At 63.9% G+C, this 18,264-nt stretch overlaps 1 protein-coding gene across 1 annotated transcript; it reads right to left on the bottom strand.

Moving 5' to 3' along the window:
• Window positions 1-4,081: 4,081 nt before the first annotated feature.
• Window positions 4,082-12,900, bottom strand: CABP7 (calcium binding protein 7). Its single transcript, XM_063351020.1, has 5 exons — window positions 12,128-12,900; window positions 7,927-8,070; window positions 6,108-6,220; window positions 5,290-5,443; window positions 4,082-5,142 (listed from the first exon to the last, which is right to left on the bottom strand). The coding sequence occupies exons 1-5, from the start codon at window positions 12,234-12,236 to the stop codon at window positions 5,015-5,017; spliced, it is 648 nt and encodes a 215-aa protein (XP_063207090.1). The 5' UTR covers window positions 12,237-12,900; the 3' UTR covers window positions 4,082-5,014.
• Between the last annotated feature and the right edge of the window lie 5,364 nt (window positions 12,901-18,264).

Genomic DNA, 18,264 nt, shown 5'->3' with positions numbered 1-18,264 from the left:
GCATTCCCTGCCCACGCACCCGCTCGGCCGGGGGAGGCTGAGAGGGGCTGGCGAGGCGGGGGGTAATTAAAAGCGGGTTTTCCGGCAAAAGCTTGTGCCATCTCCGGCCGTCGGGGCCGAGCCGAGCATCGCTCGCAGGGTGTCGTGTATTCACGGAGCCGGGGAACTCCCAGGTGCTTGTAGGAGCCTGTAAATTACAGGCGTTTATGGGGGTGTGTTTTACAGCGCGGTGGCAGGAGATGCGACGGTGGCGTGTGTCGCTGCCGGGGACGGGACGCAGCCGGCGCGGGCGAAGCCGGGGCAAAAGGCTGTTCGCGGAGAGCTGCGCGGCGGGAGGAAAGCGCCGAGGCGGGACAGGACTCTGGGCTCCGTCCCTTGGCCCAGCGCGGCCGGTACCCGGCTCCCGAAGGATGCTGAGGGGATGTGGAGGGCCCCGCGGGACGCGGTGTCCCCAGCAGGTCCCGGGGTGGGCGGTGAGGAGCTGCGGCCCGATGGCGACGGCGGGAGCCAAAGTGCCTTTTATAGAGCAAGAGCAGGAGTAATTTATCGGGAAGCTTTTAGGGAAATGAGCAGCTCCTGGGCCCCTGCCAAGGCACAGCCCCGCTGGGCTCTGCCCGGTGTCCTCTGGCAGCTCTTGCTGGGAGAGGAGGGGGGGGACGGGAACGGGAATGGGGATGGGGATAGGATGGGAAGGGGGATGGGAACAGGAATAAGGACAGGACAGGGATGGAAATACGAATGGGAATGGGAAAGGGGATGGGGATGGAGATGGGGACGGGTGAGGACAGGATGGGGATGGAAATAAGGATGGGAATGGGGACAGGGAAGGAGATGGGAACAGGAATAAGGACAGGACAGGGATGGAAATACGGATGGGAATGGGAAAGGGGATGGGGATGGAGATGGGGACGGGTGAGGACGGGATGGGGATGGAGATGGGGACGGGTGAGGGCAGGATGGGGTGGAAATAGGGATGGGAATGGGGACAGGGAAGGAGATGGGAACAGGAATGAGGAGAGGATGGGGATGGAAATAAGGATGGGAATGGGGACGGGGATAGAGGTGGAGATGGGGACAGGGATGAGGACAGGATAGGAATGGGGATGTAAATACAGATAGGAATGGGGACAGGGATGGAGATGGGGACAGGGATGAAGACAGGATAGGGATGGGGATGGAATACAGATGGGAATGGGGATGGGGACGGAGATGGAGATGGGGACAGGGATGGAGATGAGGACACAACGGGGACGGGGATGGAAATAAGGATCAGAATGGGAATGGAGACAGGGATGGGGATGGGGACAGGGATGAGGACAGGATAGGGACGGGGATGGAAATACAGATGGGGATGGGAATGGGGACAGGATAGGGACGGGGATGGAAATAAGGATGGGAATGGAGACAGGGATGGAGATGGAGATGGGGACGGGGATGGAAATAAGGATGGGAATGGAGACAGGGATGGAGATGGAGATGGGGACAGGGATGAGGACAGGATAGGGATGGGGATGGAAATACAGATGGGGACGGGAATGGGGACAGGATAGGGACGGGGATGGAAATAAGGATGGGAATGGGAATGGGGACAGGGATGGAGATGGGGACAGGGATGGAGATGGGAACAGGGATGAAGACAGCATAGGGATGGGGATGGAAATACAGATGGGAATGGGGATGAGGATGGAGATGGGAACAGGGATGAAGACAGCATAGGGATGGGGATGGAAATAAGGATGGGGATGGAGAGGGGGACAGGGATGAGGACAGGATAGGGACAGGGATGGAAATAAGGATGGGAATGGGGACAAGGATGCAGACGGGGACGTGGTGAGGATAGACCAGGGGTGGGGATGGAAATAAGGATGGGAATGGGAATGGAGACAGGGATGGAGATGGGTAGAGGGATGAGGACGGGACAGGGATGGGGCTGAGACCATCCCCCGCTGCTTGCAGCGCCACCGCGAGCGATAACCTTTACCAGCCCCTTCCCTTCCTCTCCCAAAACGCTTCTCGGGGCTGTGACGCTCTCAGCCCTGCAGACCCCGCTGCTCTCGCCCTGTCCGGCGGGGTCCCGCCGCGGCACCCACGCAGGGTCCTTCTCCCGGCACAGCCCCGCGCCTCCCCCCCCTCTCCTCCCGCTGCGGCGCTCGCACGGAAACATTCTATTTTATTTATTTATTTATTCATTTTCCTTTCCTAGCGAGCGTTTAATTAAATGAGCGAGGAGCGGGGCTGTCTCGCAGCACCCGCCCCGAGCCGTCCCCGGCTGCGGCAGCGCGGTGCGAGGGGATCGTGGCCGGGGCTCCCCGTTGCGCCCTGAATCGGGAGCTGCCATCTCCAAACCTGCCTGAAGGAATCCGTCCTCCCCATTCCCGTTCAAATTAACAGAGCCGCTTTGGAAAAGCTGAGCTTGGGGGATCGCATTATTCCTTTTATCTAAATTTTCTTTCATGTTATCGTATTTTCTAGCAAATTAAATTGTCCTCTTTTTTTCTTTTTGGCCCCCTTATATTTATTCACAGCATCTATAATAGATCTAGTTAAAAATATATATATACACACACACACACACATCTCCGAGGCCACGTGGCTTCCTTTGGCAATGCCAGCTGATAAAAAAAATCAAAACTTTCTGCGGGGAGATGGATGAAATTTCATTACGGGCGCGGAGCTTCCCCCACTTTGCGAGGCAGCCGGAATGATTTCATTGCCGTGGAGCACTTCCCATTTTCATTTCTCATTTGGACGTTCGGTTCAATTTGTTTGATAAATTATACGAGATCAAAAAAAAAAAAAAAAAACACCAAACCCAAAAAAAAACCCACCCCAAACCCCACCCCCAATCCAACCCCCCAGTCAATAAAATGCAGCTGATTCCTCCCGGCATCCCAAAAATGGGGGGCGGGGGGAGTGTCCCCCCCGCCATCCCGGTGCTGGGGAGGCCCATCGGGAGGATGGGAAATCCCAGGAAATGTGGTTTCTCCATGTGGGGGTCAAACGGGGCTGTGGGGAGATGACGCTGGGGCTGCCCCAGCCCCGACGCCCCGGGGATGGTCCCCTCCAGCCCCGTTCTCCCCGGGGGGGGGGGGGGGGAACCCCCCACACTGCCCACGGCAGGGGGGGGCAGCGGTTTTGCTCGATACGCTAACGGCACAGAGAGCTTCCCCTGTTTTTATTTATTATTTTGATCTATTTGTCATTAAAAATGCATCGTGCGGGGGCTCGGGGAGGGCGATCCATTAGGTGGGCGCGACCCCCCCCCAGCACCCGCAGCCGTGATTGCATGAGTGTGGCCGTGTTTCCATTAGCGGGACGGCGTCGCCCAGCATGGGGGGGGGGAGAAATTACACCCCGGGCCAGGTCCCACCGTGGTGTAAATCAGGAGTAACAGCGGTGCTCCCCTCCCTGCCAGCCTCAGGGCAGGATCCCCAGCCCGGCCCAGGGACGGTGACCCCCCCCCGCCCAACAAAGCCTCTCGGAACCCCCCCCCCGCCATGTCCCTCTCCGCCGTGGAACCAGATCCTGGTTCCCCCCTAAATTTGCCGTTAAGGCGCGGGAACGCGCTTTGGGGAAGGCGCTTACGCTGCGTGTTCTCCCCGTCGAGGCGCTTTGTAAGGCAAATGGCCTTAAAACATTCATCAAACGCTGACATAAAATATGAGGGCAGGGAGATGGGGGGGTGTGGGGGGGGTATAAAACCACTTGGCGCTCGCACCCATCGCTGGGAAAGGGCAGGATCCAAAGCCGGACACAGGGGGTGTAACGCCCCCGGCGCTGCTGGGAGCCACCGGGAAGGAGCCGGGTCCCCTCCAGCCCCAGGTTTGGGGATGCTCCAGCCCCCCCACGAGATGCTGGATGGGGGGGGGGGGTCACAGACCCCTGGCCGTTGCCCCCCTCGTCGGGAGGACTCGGCCACGCAGAGAGCGTGCTGAGAGCGGCTCAGCAGCACCCATGGGTGCTCCCATGGCCCTACACCCACCCGGTACCCATCACCCTGCCCCATCGCATCCTCCCCCCCTCTCTCCCCACATCCCCCCACCCCCCCCCACCCCCCGCCAGGAGCCCCAGCAGCCCGAGAGCGCTTCAGAAATCCCAGTTTTATTTCAGATCAGAAATAACCAACCAGGAAGGGGGGAGAAAAAAAAAAAAAAAAAAAAAAAAAAGGCCCACCAACAACCCAAATCCCAAAACAACTCCAAAGAATGAGAAACGGCCCCAAATCCCAACCCGTCCCGTGCCCGGGTGGGTGCTACATACAGGCTGGGGGGGGGGTGCAGGGCAGGGGGGGGGATCCCCATCCTTGGGGTCTCTCTGGCTCTTCCCGGGGTGGGAGGGGGAGGGGGTGTCAGCTCAAAGTGCATCAAGCGGGAGGTCAGCGTCGTCCCCCCATTGGGCGGGTGGGGAAACTGAGGCACGGGGACAGGACGGGGGGAGGTGGGGGGGTGGGGGGTGGTGTGAAATCCAGCCCTTGGCAGCCAAGTCCATGCAAACGCCCCCACCTCGGACTAGAAACCACCTCAGGCGCGCGTATTGCTTAGGGGATGATTTGGTTTTTATCATAAATATAGAGCTATAGACGCTAGTGTCGGTGTATCCGATGGGATCCTACGCCCGGGGGTGGGGGCAACCCGCCCCCGGCGCGGGGAGGGGGCAGCACACGGGGCTCCATGCACGTTACATGCACTTACGGTCGGGTTTGGTGGTTGGTTTTTTTTCCAGCGAGGGGAGGTTTGGGGGTTTTTTTTGTGTGTGTGTTTGTGTGTCTTTCACCAAAGTTGCCATGTTCTGCAGACAGCCAGGCGATCCCATCGCCCCGGGACAGCGGGGACCCGGCGCGGGTCTTCCCCCCACCTCGGGTTTGCCTCCCTCCGGGGGGGTGTGTGTGTGTCGGGAGGGAGATCTGTGGCTGATTCCAGTATATATGTGTGTGTGTGTATATATCTCTGGACGCCCCGCTGGAGCCGTGGCTCCCCGTCGGTGGGCGCAGGCAGGCGCTCGGGGCGGCCCCCCGTTACTTCATGCCGCTGCGCAGCACCTGGTTGGCGGCGATGAGCATCACGCTGATGATGAAGGCGATGGCGAAGGCGCAGATGAGGCTCTTCCGCACGCAGGTCTGCCGGATCTGCTGGCTGGAACAGGCTGGGAAGGGCGGGGGGAGGGAGAGCCGGGGAGAGGGGGGGGTTACCCCGCATCCCCCTCCCTGCCCCGTACCCGCTGCCATCCCCGTGGCGTCGGGGTGGGTTGGGGTGGGGGGGGTGTTTGGCCTCCCCGCTGCCCGGCACTCACTCTCCACGTCGACGGGGCACTCCTCGGCCGTGCCCATGTGGCTCTCCTCCTCCGTCATGATGATGTTCTCGATGTCCTTCATGGAGAGGTGCTCGCAGAAGGTGTCGTACAGCAGCCGCTTCAGCTCGTCCACCGTCAGCTTCTGCATGTCGCACTGCGGGGGGGGTGGGCGGGGGGGGCTCGGGCAGGGGGATAATCCCCACGGTCGGGGGTGGGGGGGGCACAGTGATGCTGTGTGTGTGTGTGGGGGGGGGGTTCCCCCGGCACCCTTGGGTGCTGCGTTTTGGGTGGACGACCCCGTTTTTGGTGGGGAAAGGGCTGGTGTCCCGCTGACCCCCTGGCAGAGGGGGCTGGTGGCTCCACAGAAGGGCACCCAGAAGGGCACCACAGAAGGGCACCTCTGCCACCCCCGTGCCGTGGCTGGGACAGGAAAGCCTGAGGCTGGTGTCACCCTGACCCCAACCCTGACCCGACTAAGGCTGACCTTTCCACTAACCCTAACCTGGAGCCTGAGCTCTGCTGGACCCTAACCCCAACCCTGACCCCAAACCCTAAACCTGACCCTAACCCTGGTCCTAAACCTAACCTTGACCCTGACCCCAACCCTAACCCTTACACCAACACTAACCCTGGCCCTGACCCTAATCTGGAGCCCCATCCTGACCTTCCCCCTCACCCTAACTTCAGCTCCAGCCCTGACCCTAAACCTCATCCCGACCCCAACCCTGACCCTGACCCCGACCCCGAGCCGTCCCCCGCTGCCCTCGGTGGGGGGGACGGGGCTGCCGCACCCCAGACGGGAGGTGGGGGTCCCCTACCTTCCAGAAGACGGTGTCGAAGTCCGTGCCGTGGAATTTTTCCGGGATGCCCGAGGTGGACAGCTTGGGCCCCAGTAACGTCACAAACTCCTCGAAGTCCACCTGCCCGTCGCCTGTGGGACACGGAGGCTCCTGTCACACCCTGCCCAGGCATGGGGATGTGCGTGACACCCTCCCCATCCCCCCGAAGAGTCCCCATGGGGCTGCCTGGTGGGGAGGGACCCCCCTGCCTGGACTCGGTGATGCTCAGGGTACCCACCCCTCTGCAGCCCAGGGGGGCCCCGCTCCAAACCTCAGTGTTTTTTGGGGAGACCCCCCCCTCCTGGGCTTGGCACTGCTTGGGGACACCCTGCTGCAGGGTCACCCGGGGGGACCCTGTTCCTGGGCAGCACCCAGAGCGCCCCCCCCCCCCATGCCACCCAGGAGTCACTAGTATCCACCCGCGCTGGTCCGGAGCAGCAGCCGGCATTACGGGACCTTGGACTCTTGGACTTCACCAGGCAGGGACCCCCAAACTCGCTGGGCACCCCCAATACCAGCCAGGACCCCGTGGCTGGTCAAGGACCTCCAAAATCAGTCGGGAACCCCGGCACCAGCTGGGGACCCGCAGCAAAGTTAGGGGGTCCCCCAACATTGGCCAGGATGCCCAACAGTGGCTGGGGTCCCCAGTGGCAGCCAGGACCCCAGTGCCGTCTGAGGACCCCTCCCAGTGCTATCTGGAGATGCCCAACGCTGCCTGGGGACCCCCAAAACCAACTAGGGACCCCAACACTGGGATGGGACCTCCAACAAAGTTTGGGGTCCCCCCCAACAGCAGCTGGGATGCCCAACACCGGCTGGGGTCCCCAGTGCCAGACAGGACCCTCGATGCCACCTGGGGACCCCCAGTGCTGGCTGGGGACCCCAATGCCATATGGGGACCCTCTATACTGACTGCCCCTCCCCCCCAGTGCTGGCCGGGGACCCCCAACACCATCAGGGACCCCAAACACCAGCTGAAACCCCAATTCCAGCTGGGACCCTAATGGCAGTTGGGGACGCCCGTGGTGGCCGTGACCCCTGGGTGGGGGGGGGGGGGCACTGGGAAGAGCCAGGGTGACACCGGGCTGTCCGTGTCCTGCGGCTGCGGAGGATGCCGGTGTCGGGGCTGTCAGGCCGGCACTAACGATGAGTAATGAAGGGAGCAGCGGCTTGGCAGCGCTGCCGGAAAGGCTTTTAACCGGGGTGGGAGGGCGGTGGGGGAAAGGAAACCGATAAATTAACGAGCTCTTTAAGGTCCCCATGAGCGCGGGAGCGACAGGGACAGGCCGATGGTGGCAGCGAGTGCCGTGCCGGAGCATGGCCAGCATGGCCCGCTGGGGGTGAGGGCATGGCCTGGGGGGCAGGGTCCAACCCGGGGGGCAGGATCCAACCCGGGGCGTAGGATCCAGCCCCGAGTGCAGGATCCGGCCCCGACAGCCCGGTCCCAGCAGGTTCGCCGAGCCAGGAGAGGTGCCGTTCCTGCCTGCAAACGCTCCAGGATGGTTAAATCTTCCAAAACGAAGCTGCGGTGGCGATGATGATGATGATGATGATGATGATGATGATGATGATGATGATGATGATGATGATGGGCGAGCAGGAGGGTCTGGGCATGAGGCAGAGCCTGGATCCTCCCGCATCCCGCATCCCGCAGCGGGTCCAGCAGCCACCAGCCAGCGGGGCGGAAATGGGGCAAATTGGGTGTTTCACCAAAGGGAGGGTGCTGGGGGTCCCCGTCCCCGTGCTGGGGTTGCCGGGGCGGGGCGGGGGGGGTGGAGGTTGGGGGGGGGGGTCCTACCGTCCATGTCGAGGCGCTGGATGATGACTTCCAGCTCCACCTCGTTGGGCATGTAGCCCAGGGAGCGCATGGCCGTGCCCAGCTCCTGCTTGGAGATGAAGCCGTTGCCATCCCGGTCGAACACCTTGAAGGCTTCACGGATCTCTGCGGGGGGAGAGCAGGGGTCAGTCTGGCCATTCCCCCCCGCCCAGCCCCGGTCCCCACAGATCCCCCGTGGGCAGCGCTGGTGGCCCCAAATGAGCCACCCATCCCTCCGGCCCCCACTTACAGAGGGGAAACTGAGGCACGGTGCAAGGGGCTGCCACCCCTGCCGGACCCGAGCCCCATCAGCCTGGTTCCAGCTCCGTGTATCGGGAGGGATAAAAAAGGCAGAAACTCCCTCAAAAAGGAGCCAAGCCCCGAGCGCGGCGGGAGGCGGGATGGAGCCGCTGGGCACCGGGAGGCTTTGGGGTGGGGGGGAGCCACCCGGTGTGGCGTCGCTGTGCCTCAGTTTCCCCGCTGCCCTCCGAGCTTGGCACAGCCACCCCCCCCCCCCCCCCGGCGATCGTCCCCCACACCCCGGGGCTCTTTTTGAGCCAGAAACCCCAAATCTGATGGGACCAGAGCCCCCCCCCCCAAGGTGACACTCTGTGTGTGTGTGTCCTGGTGGGGGGGGTGTTATGGGCTGAGGCGCGATGGCGGGGGGGGCGTAACTGGAAATGAGTGGGTGATGGGTGTGCATGTGGGTGTTGGGGGGGTGGTTGGGGGGGGTGGGGGGATACCGGGAGGGGTGCGTGCTCTCGAGCTCAGGGCGCCCATCAGGGTGGGGGCCCGGCGAGGACCATCCCTGCGCCCCCGCCATGATGGCACGGGGAGGGTGCCGGGTGTGCCAGCACCCATGTCCGTCCCCCCCTCCCTGGGGACCCTGCACCCATCCCGGGGTTACGGGATGTGCCGCGTTTCGGACAAAAAATAACAGCAACCCTTGCCGGGGCTGCGTGGGTGCTCAGCCCTCTCCCGTGCAGCGGTGGGGAGAAAGTGGCAGGATTTGGGGTTTCTGGCTCAAAAAGAGCCCCGGGGTGTGGGGGACGATCCCCGGGGGGGGGCGGCTGTACCAAGCTCAGAGGGCAGCGGGGAAACTGAGGCACGGCGACGCCACGCCGGGTGGCTCCCCCCCACCCCAAAGCCTCCCGGTGCCCAGCGGCTCCATCCCGCCTCCTGCCGCGCTCTGGGCTTGGCTCCTTTTTGAGGGAGTTTCTGCCTTTTTTATCCCTCCCGATACGCGGAGCTGGAACCAGGCTGATGGGAAAGAAGGGACCAGGCGAGATCATGTCGGGAACGCCGGGAAGCCAGGCCGGGATGGATGTGGGTGCCCTCTTCCCTCGCCAGGCGGCAAAGCTGCCGGCACCGGGCAGCACCAAGGGGCAGGGTACCACGTTGGGTTGTGCTATCGATCCCCAGCGCTTGGGGACGTCCCTGCCCAGACGGTGGCCCATCAGTGAGGTCTTCCAAGGTGTTTTGGGGGAGTTTTGGAGGTTTTAGGCTTGCCGGCCTGACGGCTAAAGCATCTCGGTGGACAACATCCCTGCCTGGGCACGGGGATGCTCCTGGTTCCCCCGGCACTCGCGGCGAGCCCCGCTCCGGCCCAGGCGCCCCCAAAATTCATCCTTCGAGGATGCTCATCCCAGAGGATGCCCCGTCACCCAGCTCAGGGCGCTGGGGGAAAAGCAAGGACGTGGGCCAGCAGTGGCCAGACTGGGGTCCTAGCGGGGTGTTGTGTGTCCCCCCCCTAACCTGGGACACCCCGACTCTCCCCGGCCCAGCAGAGGTTTGTCCCTGCATCTTCCCGGTTTGCACCCTGCGTCTTCCCAGCCCCACCGCGGAGCCCCGAGGGCCGGGAGGGCGGCTGGGTGTCACACACGTCCCCCCAGAGCGGAGGGTGACCGGGGGAGAGGCGGAAGCGGGTGGCAGCACGTCCCCCCCGGCGCGACGCAGGTGTCTGGCGCCTGGCGGGGTCACCTTGGGGCTCCCGCCGCTGCCATCGATCCCCGCGGCCGCAGGTGGGTGCTGGGGGGGAGGGGGGAGCCCCAGGCCGGGAGCACCCCGGGACCTGCCGGCGCCCCTCGGTGCTGCGCCACGCTGGGTGCGACCACAGCGCCCCGGCACACGCGGGCGGTGAGTGTGCACGCGTACACACACACACACAACACACAATCACACGCTGCAGTGGGGCTGTGTGCACACACAGCTTGCAGTGATGTACTTGTGTGCGCGCGCACACACACACACACACAACCACCCTGCAGTGATGCTGTAGGTGTGCGTGCGCACGCACACAACCACCTTGCAGCGACGTGCTTGTCCACGCGCGCACACACACACCTCGCAGTGGTGCTCTATTTGTGCGTGCACACACACAGAGCCACCTTGCAGCGACGTACTCGTGCACACACACACACACACACACCCCTTGCAGTGACGCTCCACTTGTGTGTGCACACACGGACACACAACACCACGGTGCGGCGATGCTGTATTTGTGCGCACACGCACACACGCACACACCCCTTGCAGTGATGCTGTACGTGTGCGCGCACACACGCAGACACGCACAGAGCCACAGTGCAGCGCCGTGCTTGTGCACACACAACCACAACCACCTTGCAGTGATGTGCACACACACACACAACCACAACCACCTTGCAGTGACGTGCACACACACACACACAACCACACAACCACCTTGCAGTGATGTGCACACACACACACAACCACAACCACCTTGCAGCGATGCTGGAGGTGTGCGCACACACATCCAGGGCCACCATGCAGTGATGTTCTTGTGCGCGCGCGTACACACACACACAACCACACATCCCTTGCAGGGCTGCCGTACTTGTGCACACACACACACACACACACACACAACGCGCTCCCTCTGCAGCGGGGCTGTGCGTACAAACCCGTGCTGCGCTGACGCTGGACGTGTGCGCACACACACGCTGCAGCGACGCTGCCAGTGTGTACACACACACACGCACGCGCTGGCACAGACACCCCGTGGCGAGGCCGTGCGTGTGACAACACCGCGTGAGCACACGCGCAGGGTGTGCCGTGGGGAGGTGTGCGTGTACACACTCGTGCGCGCACACACACACACACACACAACCCCTGCAGTGAGGCTGTAAATGGGCACAGAACTGCATGCCAACACAACCCGCAGAGCTGTGAACACACACACACACACGCACACACGCGCGCGCGTGCGTCCTCTTGCACACCCAGCGTGAGCCCACGTCCCTGCCTGCTCGGGGGTCCTGGCCGGGATTCGGGGCCGGAGCCCCCCCACTCCCCAACCTTGGGGCTCCGTGCCTCAGTTTCCCCAGGGGGAGTCCCCAGGGGACACCCCCCATCACCCTCTCCCGAAGGCGCAGCAGGGCCATGTGTGGGGGCCACCCGTGCCTCAGTTTCCCCTGCGGTGCCCATGCTGGGGGCAGCGATGGGGGCCGGGGGTGCTGCAGCCCCTTTCCCCCCGTGCCCGGCAGAGGCGGGGGGGGCTCTCCAGGGACACCCCGAGCCTGAGGGCACCGGTAGCACCCGTCCCGGCAAACTTTTGGGGTGGAAAAAGCCTTTCTGACGATAGCAAGCTGAGCCCGGCCCCGCTCATGGCACGGGTGGGCAGAGCCCCGCCGCCCACTCCTCCCGGCCGGAGCCCGGTGGCACCGGGGCTGCGTGGGGGCTGCCGTGACGCGGGTGGGGTGACACGGGTGACAGCCGCCCCCGGGGCCCCCCGCTCCGCCAGCCACTGTCATATTATGACAGCGGGGAGGGTGGCCCCGCCACGCCGGGGTTGGGGGGGGGGTGTGTGTGTGGGGGGGGTGGTCCATCCCCGCTCCGCCACCGCCGGTCCCTGCTGTGTCATATTGTCACAACGGCGACACCGGGGCCGGGACACCCCCCCCCACACACACCCCCCGCCACCCTCTCCCTCTGCCCGGCTCTCTCCCACGCGTTCCTTCCTCCCCCCCCCCCCCTCCCCTCCTCCTCCTCCTCCTCCATCCATCCGCATCCCGCTCGCCTTCAGCCTCCCCACGGCGCCCGGGGAGGGGGGGACGGGACCGCGCACCCCGACCCCCCCCCCCCCCGTCGCAGCCCGCACCCCTCCCCATGGGATGTGTCCCCCCCACCCCACCCCGGATCCCCCCCCCTCCATCCCGCTCACCCTCCAGCTCGTCCTCGGGGATCTCCACGGGGTGCTGCTCGGCGAGGATGTTGGGGATGGTGTAGATCCCCCGGTACATCAAAGCCGCCGTCACCGGGTGGAAAGGCATCTTCGGGGCTCCCCAAAAGCCAAAGTTTAAACCCAAATCTCCTCGGAGGGGGGAGCCGGTACCGGGGCGGCGGGGGGAGGAAGGGGGGGGGGGAAACGGGGACGCTAAAAAAAACCCAAGTTACCGGTGCCCGCCGCCCCCCGCCCGGCACCCACCGGCCGGGGGGGGCCCAGGGCGGGAGGGCGCTCCCCGTCCTCCGGGGGCCGGCGGCGGCGGGACGGGGCTGGCGGCGGAGCCCCTCACCGGGGAGTCAGGGCGCGGGGGGGCTCCGCGCCGGAGGAGGCTGGGGGCGGCCCGGTTCCCCCGCGCACATGCCCGCCCGAAGTGGAAACGGGAGGTGAAAGCATCCAGGCACCGGCTAAATCCCGGCGGCGGCGGCGGCGGCGGGGGGGACGGGGCTGGCCATGCCGCTCCGGGGCCCCCCCTCCGCCAGCCCCGGGCCGCTCACAGCCCCCGGGGGGCCGCTGCCACCGGGCCACGTTCCCCGGCGGGGCCCGGCATGGCGGGGCCGAGGCCGAGGGCGGCCTCTTCTTCTTCCTCTTCCCTCCTCCTCCTCCTCTTCTTCTTCTTCCTCCTCCCCGCGAAGTGTCCCGGGGCTCGGCTCCCCGCCGCTGGCTCAGCCCCCGGCGCCGCGCACACGCTCCCCCCGCGCCGCCGCCGGCAGACGGAGCATCCTCGGCCGCGGCCCCGGAGAAGAGGCGGCGGAATCCGGGGAGAAGCGGCGGGGCCGGGCGGGTTTTGAACGGTCCCGCCTGGCAAATGGGGCTGGGGGCGGGGGGTGGTGCCTTCCCCTCGGGGGAGGGAGGGATGGGGGGGGGGGGGGGGGAGTTGCGACAAAGAGGGTGTCACAGCCACCCGTCAGCGTCCCGGGCCGGATCCTGCCCCGCTGCTGCTGGGGGGCACCCGGCCGCGGGGGGGGACACTGGGTGGTGGAGAACGGATGGTGGGTCCTTGTGGCACCCCCTGTCCGGGCAGTTGTCACCCCGAGGTTCCCACACACGGCACCCCAAGGCTGTCATCACCCCCAAGTCCCTGCACGCAGCACCCGGGACCGGCGCAGCCATCACCCCGCGGTCCCCGCGCGTGGCACCCCGCTCCTCGGGCAGCCGTCAGCCCGGGGACCCCGCGCAGCACCCCACACTGCCACCACCCCCAGGTCCCTGCGCGTGGCACCCCGTGCCCGGGCAGTCGTCAGCCCAGGGTCCCCGTACTGGGTACCCCAGGCTGCCGTCACCCCGAGGTCCCCACAGGCAGCACCCCAGGCCATCACCACCCCGATGTCCCTGCACGCAGCACCCTGGGGCAGGGCACTGGTCACCCTGAGGTCCCCAGGGTGCTGCGGGGGTGGCAGGGACACCAGGGACCTCCTGCTCCCGCACCAGGGCAAAGACGAGCCGTGGAAGAGGATCGAAGCGGGGCCGCGAGCGAAGCCCTCCGTCCCCATTTCCAGTCACCCCCCGCTTCCCCCCAGGCCCTGATCACATTTTTTTGCCTCATTTCTCGCTTTGTCACTGATTAATCACAGCTGGGCTCGTACACCAGGGCAGGTCCCCGCTGTGCCACGTCCCAGTGGCATCTGTGTCCCCACGGCAGGGATGCTGCCCGGGACCTGGGACCTCTCTCCTGCCACGTCCCACCACCCACCTGGTATGGCTCGTCCCCCTGGGTGGGCATGGCCGTGCCAGACCCCGGCCCGTTGGGAGATGGGGGGGTCACAGTGTCCCCTGTACCTTGGTGGCATCTCTCTGGCCAGGCATGGTGGCACGGGGAGGCTGCCAAAGCCCCTGGTCCCGGCCGGAGGCTGCTTTGGAGGGGCTGTGGTGGGGGGGAAGGGGTTGGGGACAAGAGGGAAAACGTCCCCAGAGCCATAAGGGGGTGGGAAAGAGAAAAGGGGACGGTCGGCACCTCTCAGGTCCTCCTCTGAATAGCGAGGATGCGCGAGAGCGATGGGGAAACTGAGGCACAGCCGGCCGGGCTCCACACGTGCTTCTCGCCTTGGGACTGTCAGGAGAATCCCCAACATTTTGGAATGGGGTTCCTGCCGTTCCAACCCCTTCATTAAAATCCCCCCCGCCCCGGCACCCCCCGGCCACGCGCTCAGGCTCAGCCGTTGCCTCGTCCAGTCCAACGCTGCCGAGAATTCGGGGGCAGATGGAGGTTCCAACCCTCCCCCGCCGGCCGGGACACCCCCCCCCCCGCCCCCGGGGCTCCCCAAAACCCTTCGCCTTCCCCAGCCGCCTCCTGGCAGTGCCGCCCGTGCAGCCGCCGTTGGTTTTAACCAGTTGGGGTCCCCTTTAAGCTATTTTTTCGCTGGGAGAAATTTCCTTCTCCGGCAGCGGAAAACCAACCCTCGGCCGTGCTCCCGAGCTGGGGAATTTCAGGGATGATCCAATCCCCGGTGCTGCGAGGTGTCGGTTCCCTCCCAGGGCAGGATCCTTCCTCCCGGGATGTCACGGCTCGGGGGTGGCTTTTTCATCCTCCCCCGGGGCTCGGGATGGCGCTGGGGGCACATGGGGAGTCTCCGGTGTCTAATACTGCGGTTGTGCTCACAGCGCGGCCCTGAGGGGGAGGGTGCTGACAATAATAAGCGACTTTTTGGGGAGAAAGAAGCCCGAAAAGGCAAACCAGCCTAATTGAAAATCTCCTCCTTTTTTCTTAGCGGATCAATTTGCTCCACGATGTTAACGAAGTCGCCCTCCCAATTAATTCTCCATTTGCCCACCGGAGGCCCCAGGGCGGAAACTCATTAATTTCTCACCGCCCAAAACCCGGCAGGAATAATACCGCAAATTGCTGGGCTTTTCCCCACGAATCCCCCCAGATCTCCGCTCTCGGCAGCATCGGGGGACCTGTCGGCGCATCCTTCCCCACGGAGGCGGGAGGCAGCCGCTCCGGCCCGGCTCCCGCTGCTCCATCCCTGGGGACGGAGCGGGGGGAAAAATAAGAATTAAACAACGGCTTAATGGCATTTGAAGTCGTGACTGGTTTTTCGCTCGTTAGGGCTCATCGGCAGAGCGGTCTCGGTGTTTCCCCTGAGCCCCGCCAGAGCCCCCCTTCCCGCTCGGCCGCACCGTCCTCTTCCTCACGGGATGAAGGCTGGGACCTTGCCCCGGTACGAGCTGCGCCCTGCAGCCCCTTGGCTTCCATTTCCTCACTTATTTTGGGTTGAGAAGCTCTGAATCGGTTTCCTCAGCTCTCGGTCCATCACCGCGCGCCGAGGTGATGGGATGGAGGCAGCGGCGTCCCCAAACCCCTGGGATTTCAGCTTAAAATCCCAGCCGCAGCCGGGTGATCCACGCGTTTCCCGCACCGCTTGGGTGTTGCAGATGTTCCTCTTCGTAATTCCTCCATTGTTTTATCGGCGGTTCCTCTTCACCCTTCTCCCTTTTTTCCCCTGGGGGCTGGGGCCAGCAGGTCAATGCCACCTCTCCCTCCATCCCTTTGTCCCTCCCGTGGCAGCAGCACCTTCCCCGACACCCGCGGGCGGTACCCTAATTAGCCGATCCCGCTAACGAGGCAGGAGAAGCGCAATCCAGGCCTGGTGTTTTGCATCTTATTCGCAGCTTTGCGAGGATCTCGCTCTCAAGAGCGCTTGCTCCCGGGTTCGCATCCCAACATCATCATCTTTATTTCTCTCAGGAAGACGGGAAGGGGGGGGGGATTAAAAGGAATAAAGCCGTGCTGGCACAGGGATGGCGCTGGTTTATCTTTAATTTAATCTTCTTGTCCCATTTGTTACTGAGCCTCCCCTGGCAGGGCCGAAGTGCCCTTCTCCCTTCCCGCCATCCCCCTGCCCGGCAGAGACTCCGGTGCTGGATCCTCTCCCTGCCCGGAGCATGTCCTGCCAACTCCATTTGTCCGGGCGTTTGCAAGTCTGGGTTCTGCCACGTCCCCCAGTTGAAATTCCCAATTGTCCTTGCTGAGGAGAGAAGGAACCTGGCAGGGATGGGATGGGGATTGGGGATGGGATAGGATTAGATGGGGATGAGGATGGGATAGGGACGGGAATGGGGTTGAAGATGGGATGGGGATTGGGTTGGAGACGGAATGGGATGGGATGAGATGGGGATGAGGATGAGGATGGGATGGGATGGGGATGAGGATGGGATGGGATGAGATGGGGATGAGGATGAGGATGGGATGGGATGGGGATGAGGATGGGATGGGATGAGATGGGGATGAGGATGAGGATGGGGATGGGGATGGGAGGGGATGGGATGAGATGGGGATGAGGATGGGGATGGGGATGGGATGGGACGAGATGGGGATGGGAGGGGATGAGATAGGGATGAGGATGGGATGGGGACAGGCTTGGAGACAGGACAGGACGGGATGAGTATGGGGATGGGGATGGAATGGGGATCCCTCACGGGGGTGGGGATGGGGATAGGATGGGGATGGCATGGGGATGAGACAGGAATGGGGTTGGAGATGGGATGGGGACGGGGTTGGAGATGGGATGGGGATGGGATGGGTACCCCTGGCAGAGATGGGGGTGGGATGGTGCAAACGTGGTCTGGGTGCCCTCAAGTCCCGCAGGACAACCCCACGGATAACTCACTCCGGCGCAGCCTGAGTATCCTGGGGTGGGGGCAGCACCACGGTGTCCTCCGGGACGTAACACTGCTCACCCTGAGCACAGGGAGGGGACGTGAGCGGCCCGGGGTGGCCGTTGTGTCATTTTAAAGTCACCGACTGGCACCGAGCCCTCGGAGACGCCGGAGGCATCAATCTCCCGGGGCCCTCGCTGTCAGCTGGGTATTTAGTGAAATGTTTCTTAAATGAACGCTTGATGGAAGAAGAGGGATGGCTGCAACGTACCGAGCCGCAAGGTTATCCCCGCTGCCGCGCCGGCTGCCAGCTCCCAGCGCCTGATATTAAACCCGGGGAGGGCGGCCGCGATAACCCACCGGGGAGGTTTCGGAGCCGCTACCCGGCATGACTCTGGGATGTATTTTGGAGCAAACCACTCCCGCGATGAGGGAAACAGCGGGAAAAGCTCTGGGCAGATGACGCAGGTGGGGAGGGAAGGGAGAAAGGGAAAGGCTTGGAGAGCCCCGTTTAAGTTGGGTTCTCAGGAGGCAAAATAGCCCCTCCATGGGACGAGGCTAGACTTCTGCTTAGGGTTAGTTTTTCCTTATGAAAACTGGGAAAAATTGAAATGAGCCTGTTCTTAGCATCCCTCCAGCGGATGCAGCCCGGCATGCTAAGGGTGGCGGCGACTCCGCTTGCTCCTGCCAAGAGACCGAGTGGGGACACAACTCCCAGTCAAGGACCTTCTTAAACTCTTTAACTGCAATAAAAAATAAAAGATCCCCGGGAAGCACAGCCTGCCCGGGAAGGATCTGGATTTTCGAGAGCAGCACACAAGAGGGGAGCGAAAGCAATGGCAGAGCCGTGCTCAGCCCCAGAGGCACCACGCGAGGCTGACCTTCAGCCCCTGCCCTCAGCGACAGCCCCAGGAAGAGGAATAAATGCAGCAAAATCCGCATTACGGCGCCTGTGCGTCGGTGACACGGGTGGATGCTGGTACCCGGCAGGTCACCGAGCGGCTTTTCTTTGCTACAGCCAAGGCTGAAGTCAGACCCCAAAGCAAACCCCTTGGCCGAGCATTAAGACTGTTGAGAAACGGCCCCAACAACCCTCTTTCCAAGAAGACGTGCCTTCAGGACACAGCTGTGCTGGGCCAGGCCCCGCTCCCATCCTGCCGTCGGCACGCAGGCCGTGCTCGCCAGGAGACTCCCGCCATCAGCCGCGCCATCAGGTAGCGACATTCGCTCCGTCTCTCCAGGATGCTGCGAGCCGCTGCTGGCCCCGGGGTGGCCTGGCACAATGATGCCAGGGTCTGGTGGTACCCGGTGCCGTGATGCCAGGACCCAGCAGTGCCCAGTGCCACGATGCCAGGAGCTGCTGATACCCAGTGCCATGATGCCAGGACCCGGCGGTACCCAATGCCATGATGCCAGGACCTGGTGGTACCCAGCACCACGATGCCCAGGCCAGCTGCAGGCAGCATCCCAGCAGGATC

The sequence above is a fragment of the Chroicocephalus ridibundus genome, chromosome 13, assembly GCF_963924245.1.
Source record: "Chroicocephalus ridibundus chromosome 13, bChrRid1.1, whole genome shotgun sequence".
In the NCBI taxonomy this organism is placed as follows: Eukaryota; Metazoa; Chordata; class Aves; order Charadriiformes; family Laridae; genus Chroicocephalus; species Chroicocephalus ridibundus.
The sequence above is the reverse complement of the archived record's forward strand: the minus strand, read 5'-3'. Positions and strand labels throughout refer to the sequence as shown.

What these genes read in the sequence shown, in the direction of transcription:
- CABP7 (XM_063351020.1), bottom strand. Translation starts at nt 12,236, where the DNA reads ATGCCTTTCCACCCGGTGACGGCGGCTTTGATGTACCGGGGGATCTAC. An exon ending in CCCCGAGGACGAGCTGGAGG is followed by an intron (nt 8,071 to 12,127) that starts GTGAGCGGGATG and finishes CTCCCCCCGCAG; the next exon opens with AGATCCGTGAAGCCTTCAAG. An exon ending in GTGCCCCGTCGACGTGGAGA is followed by an intron (nt 5,143 to 5,289) that starts GTGAGTGCCGGG and finishes CGCCCTTCCCAG; the next exon opens with CCTGTTCCAGCCAGCAGATC.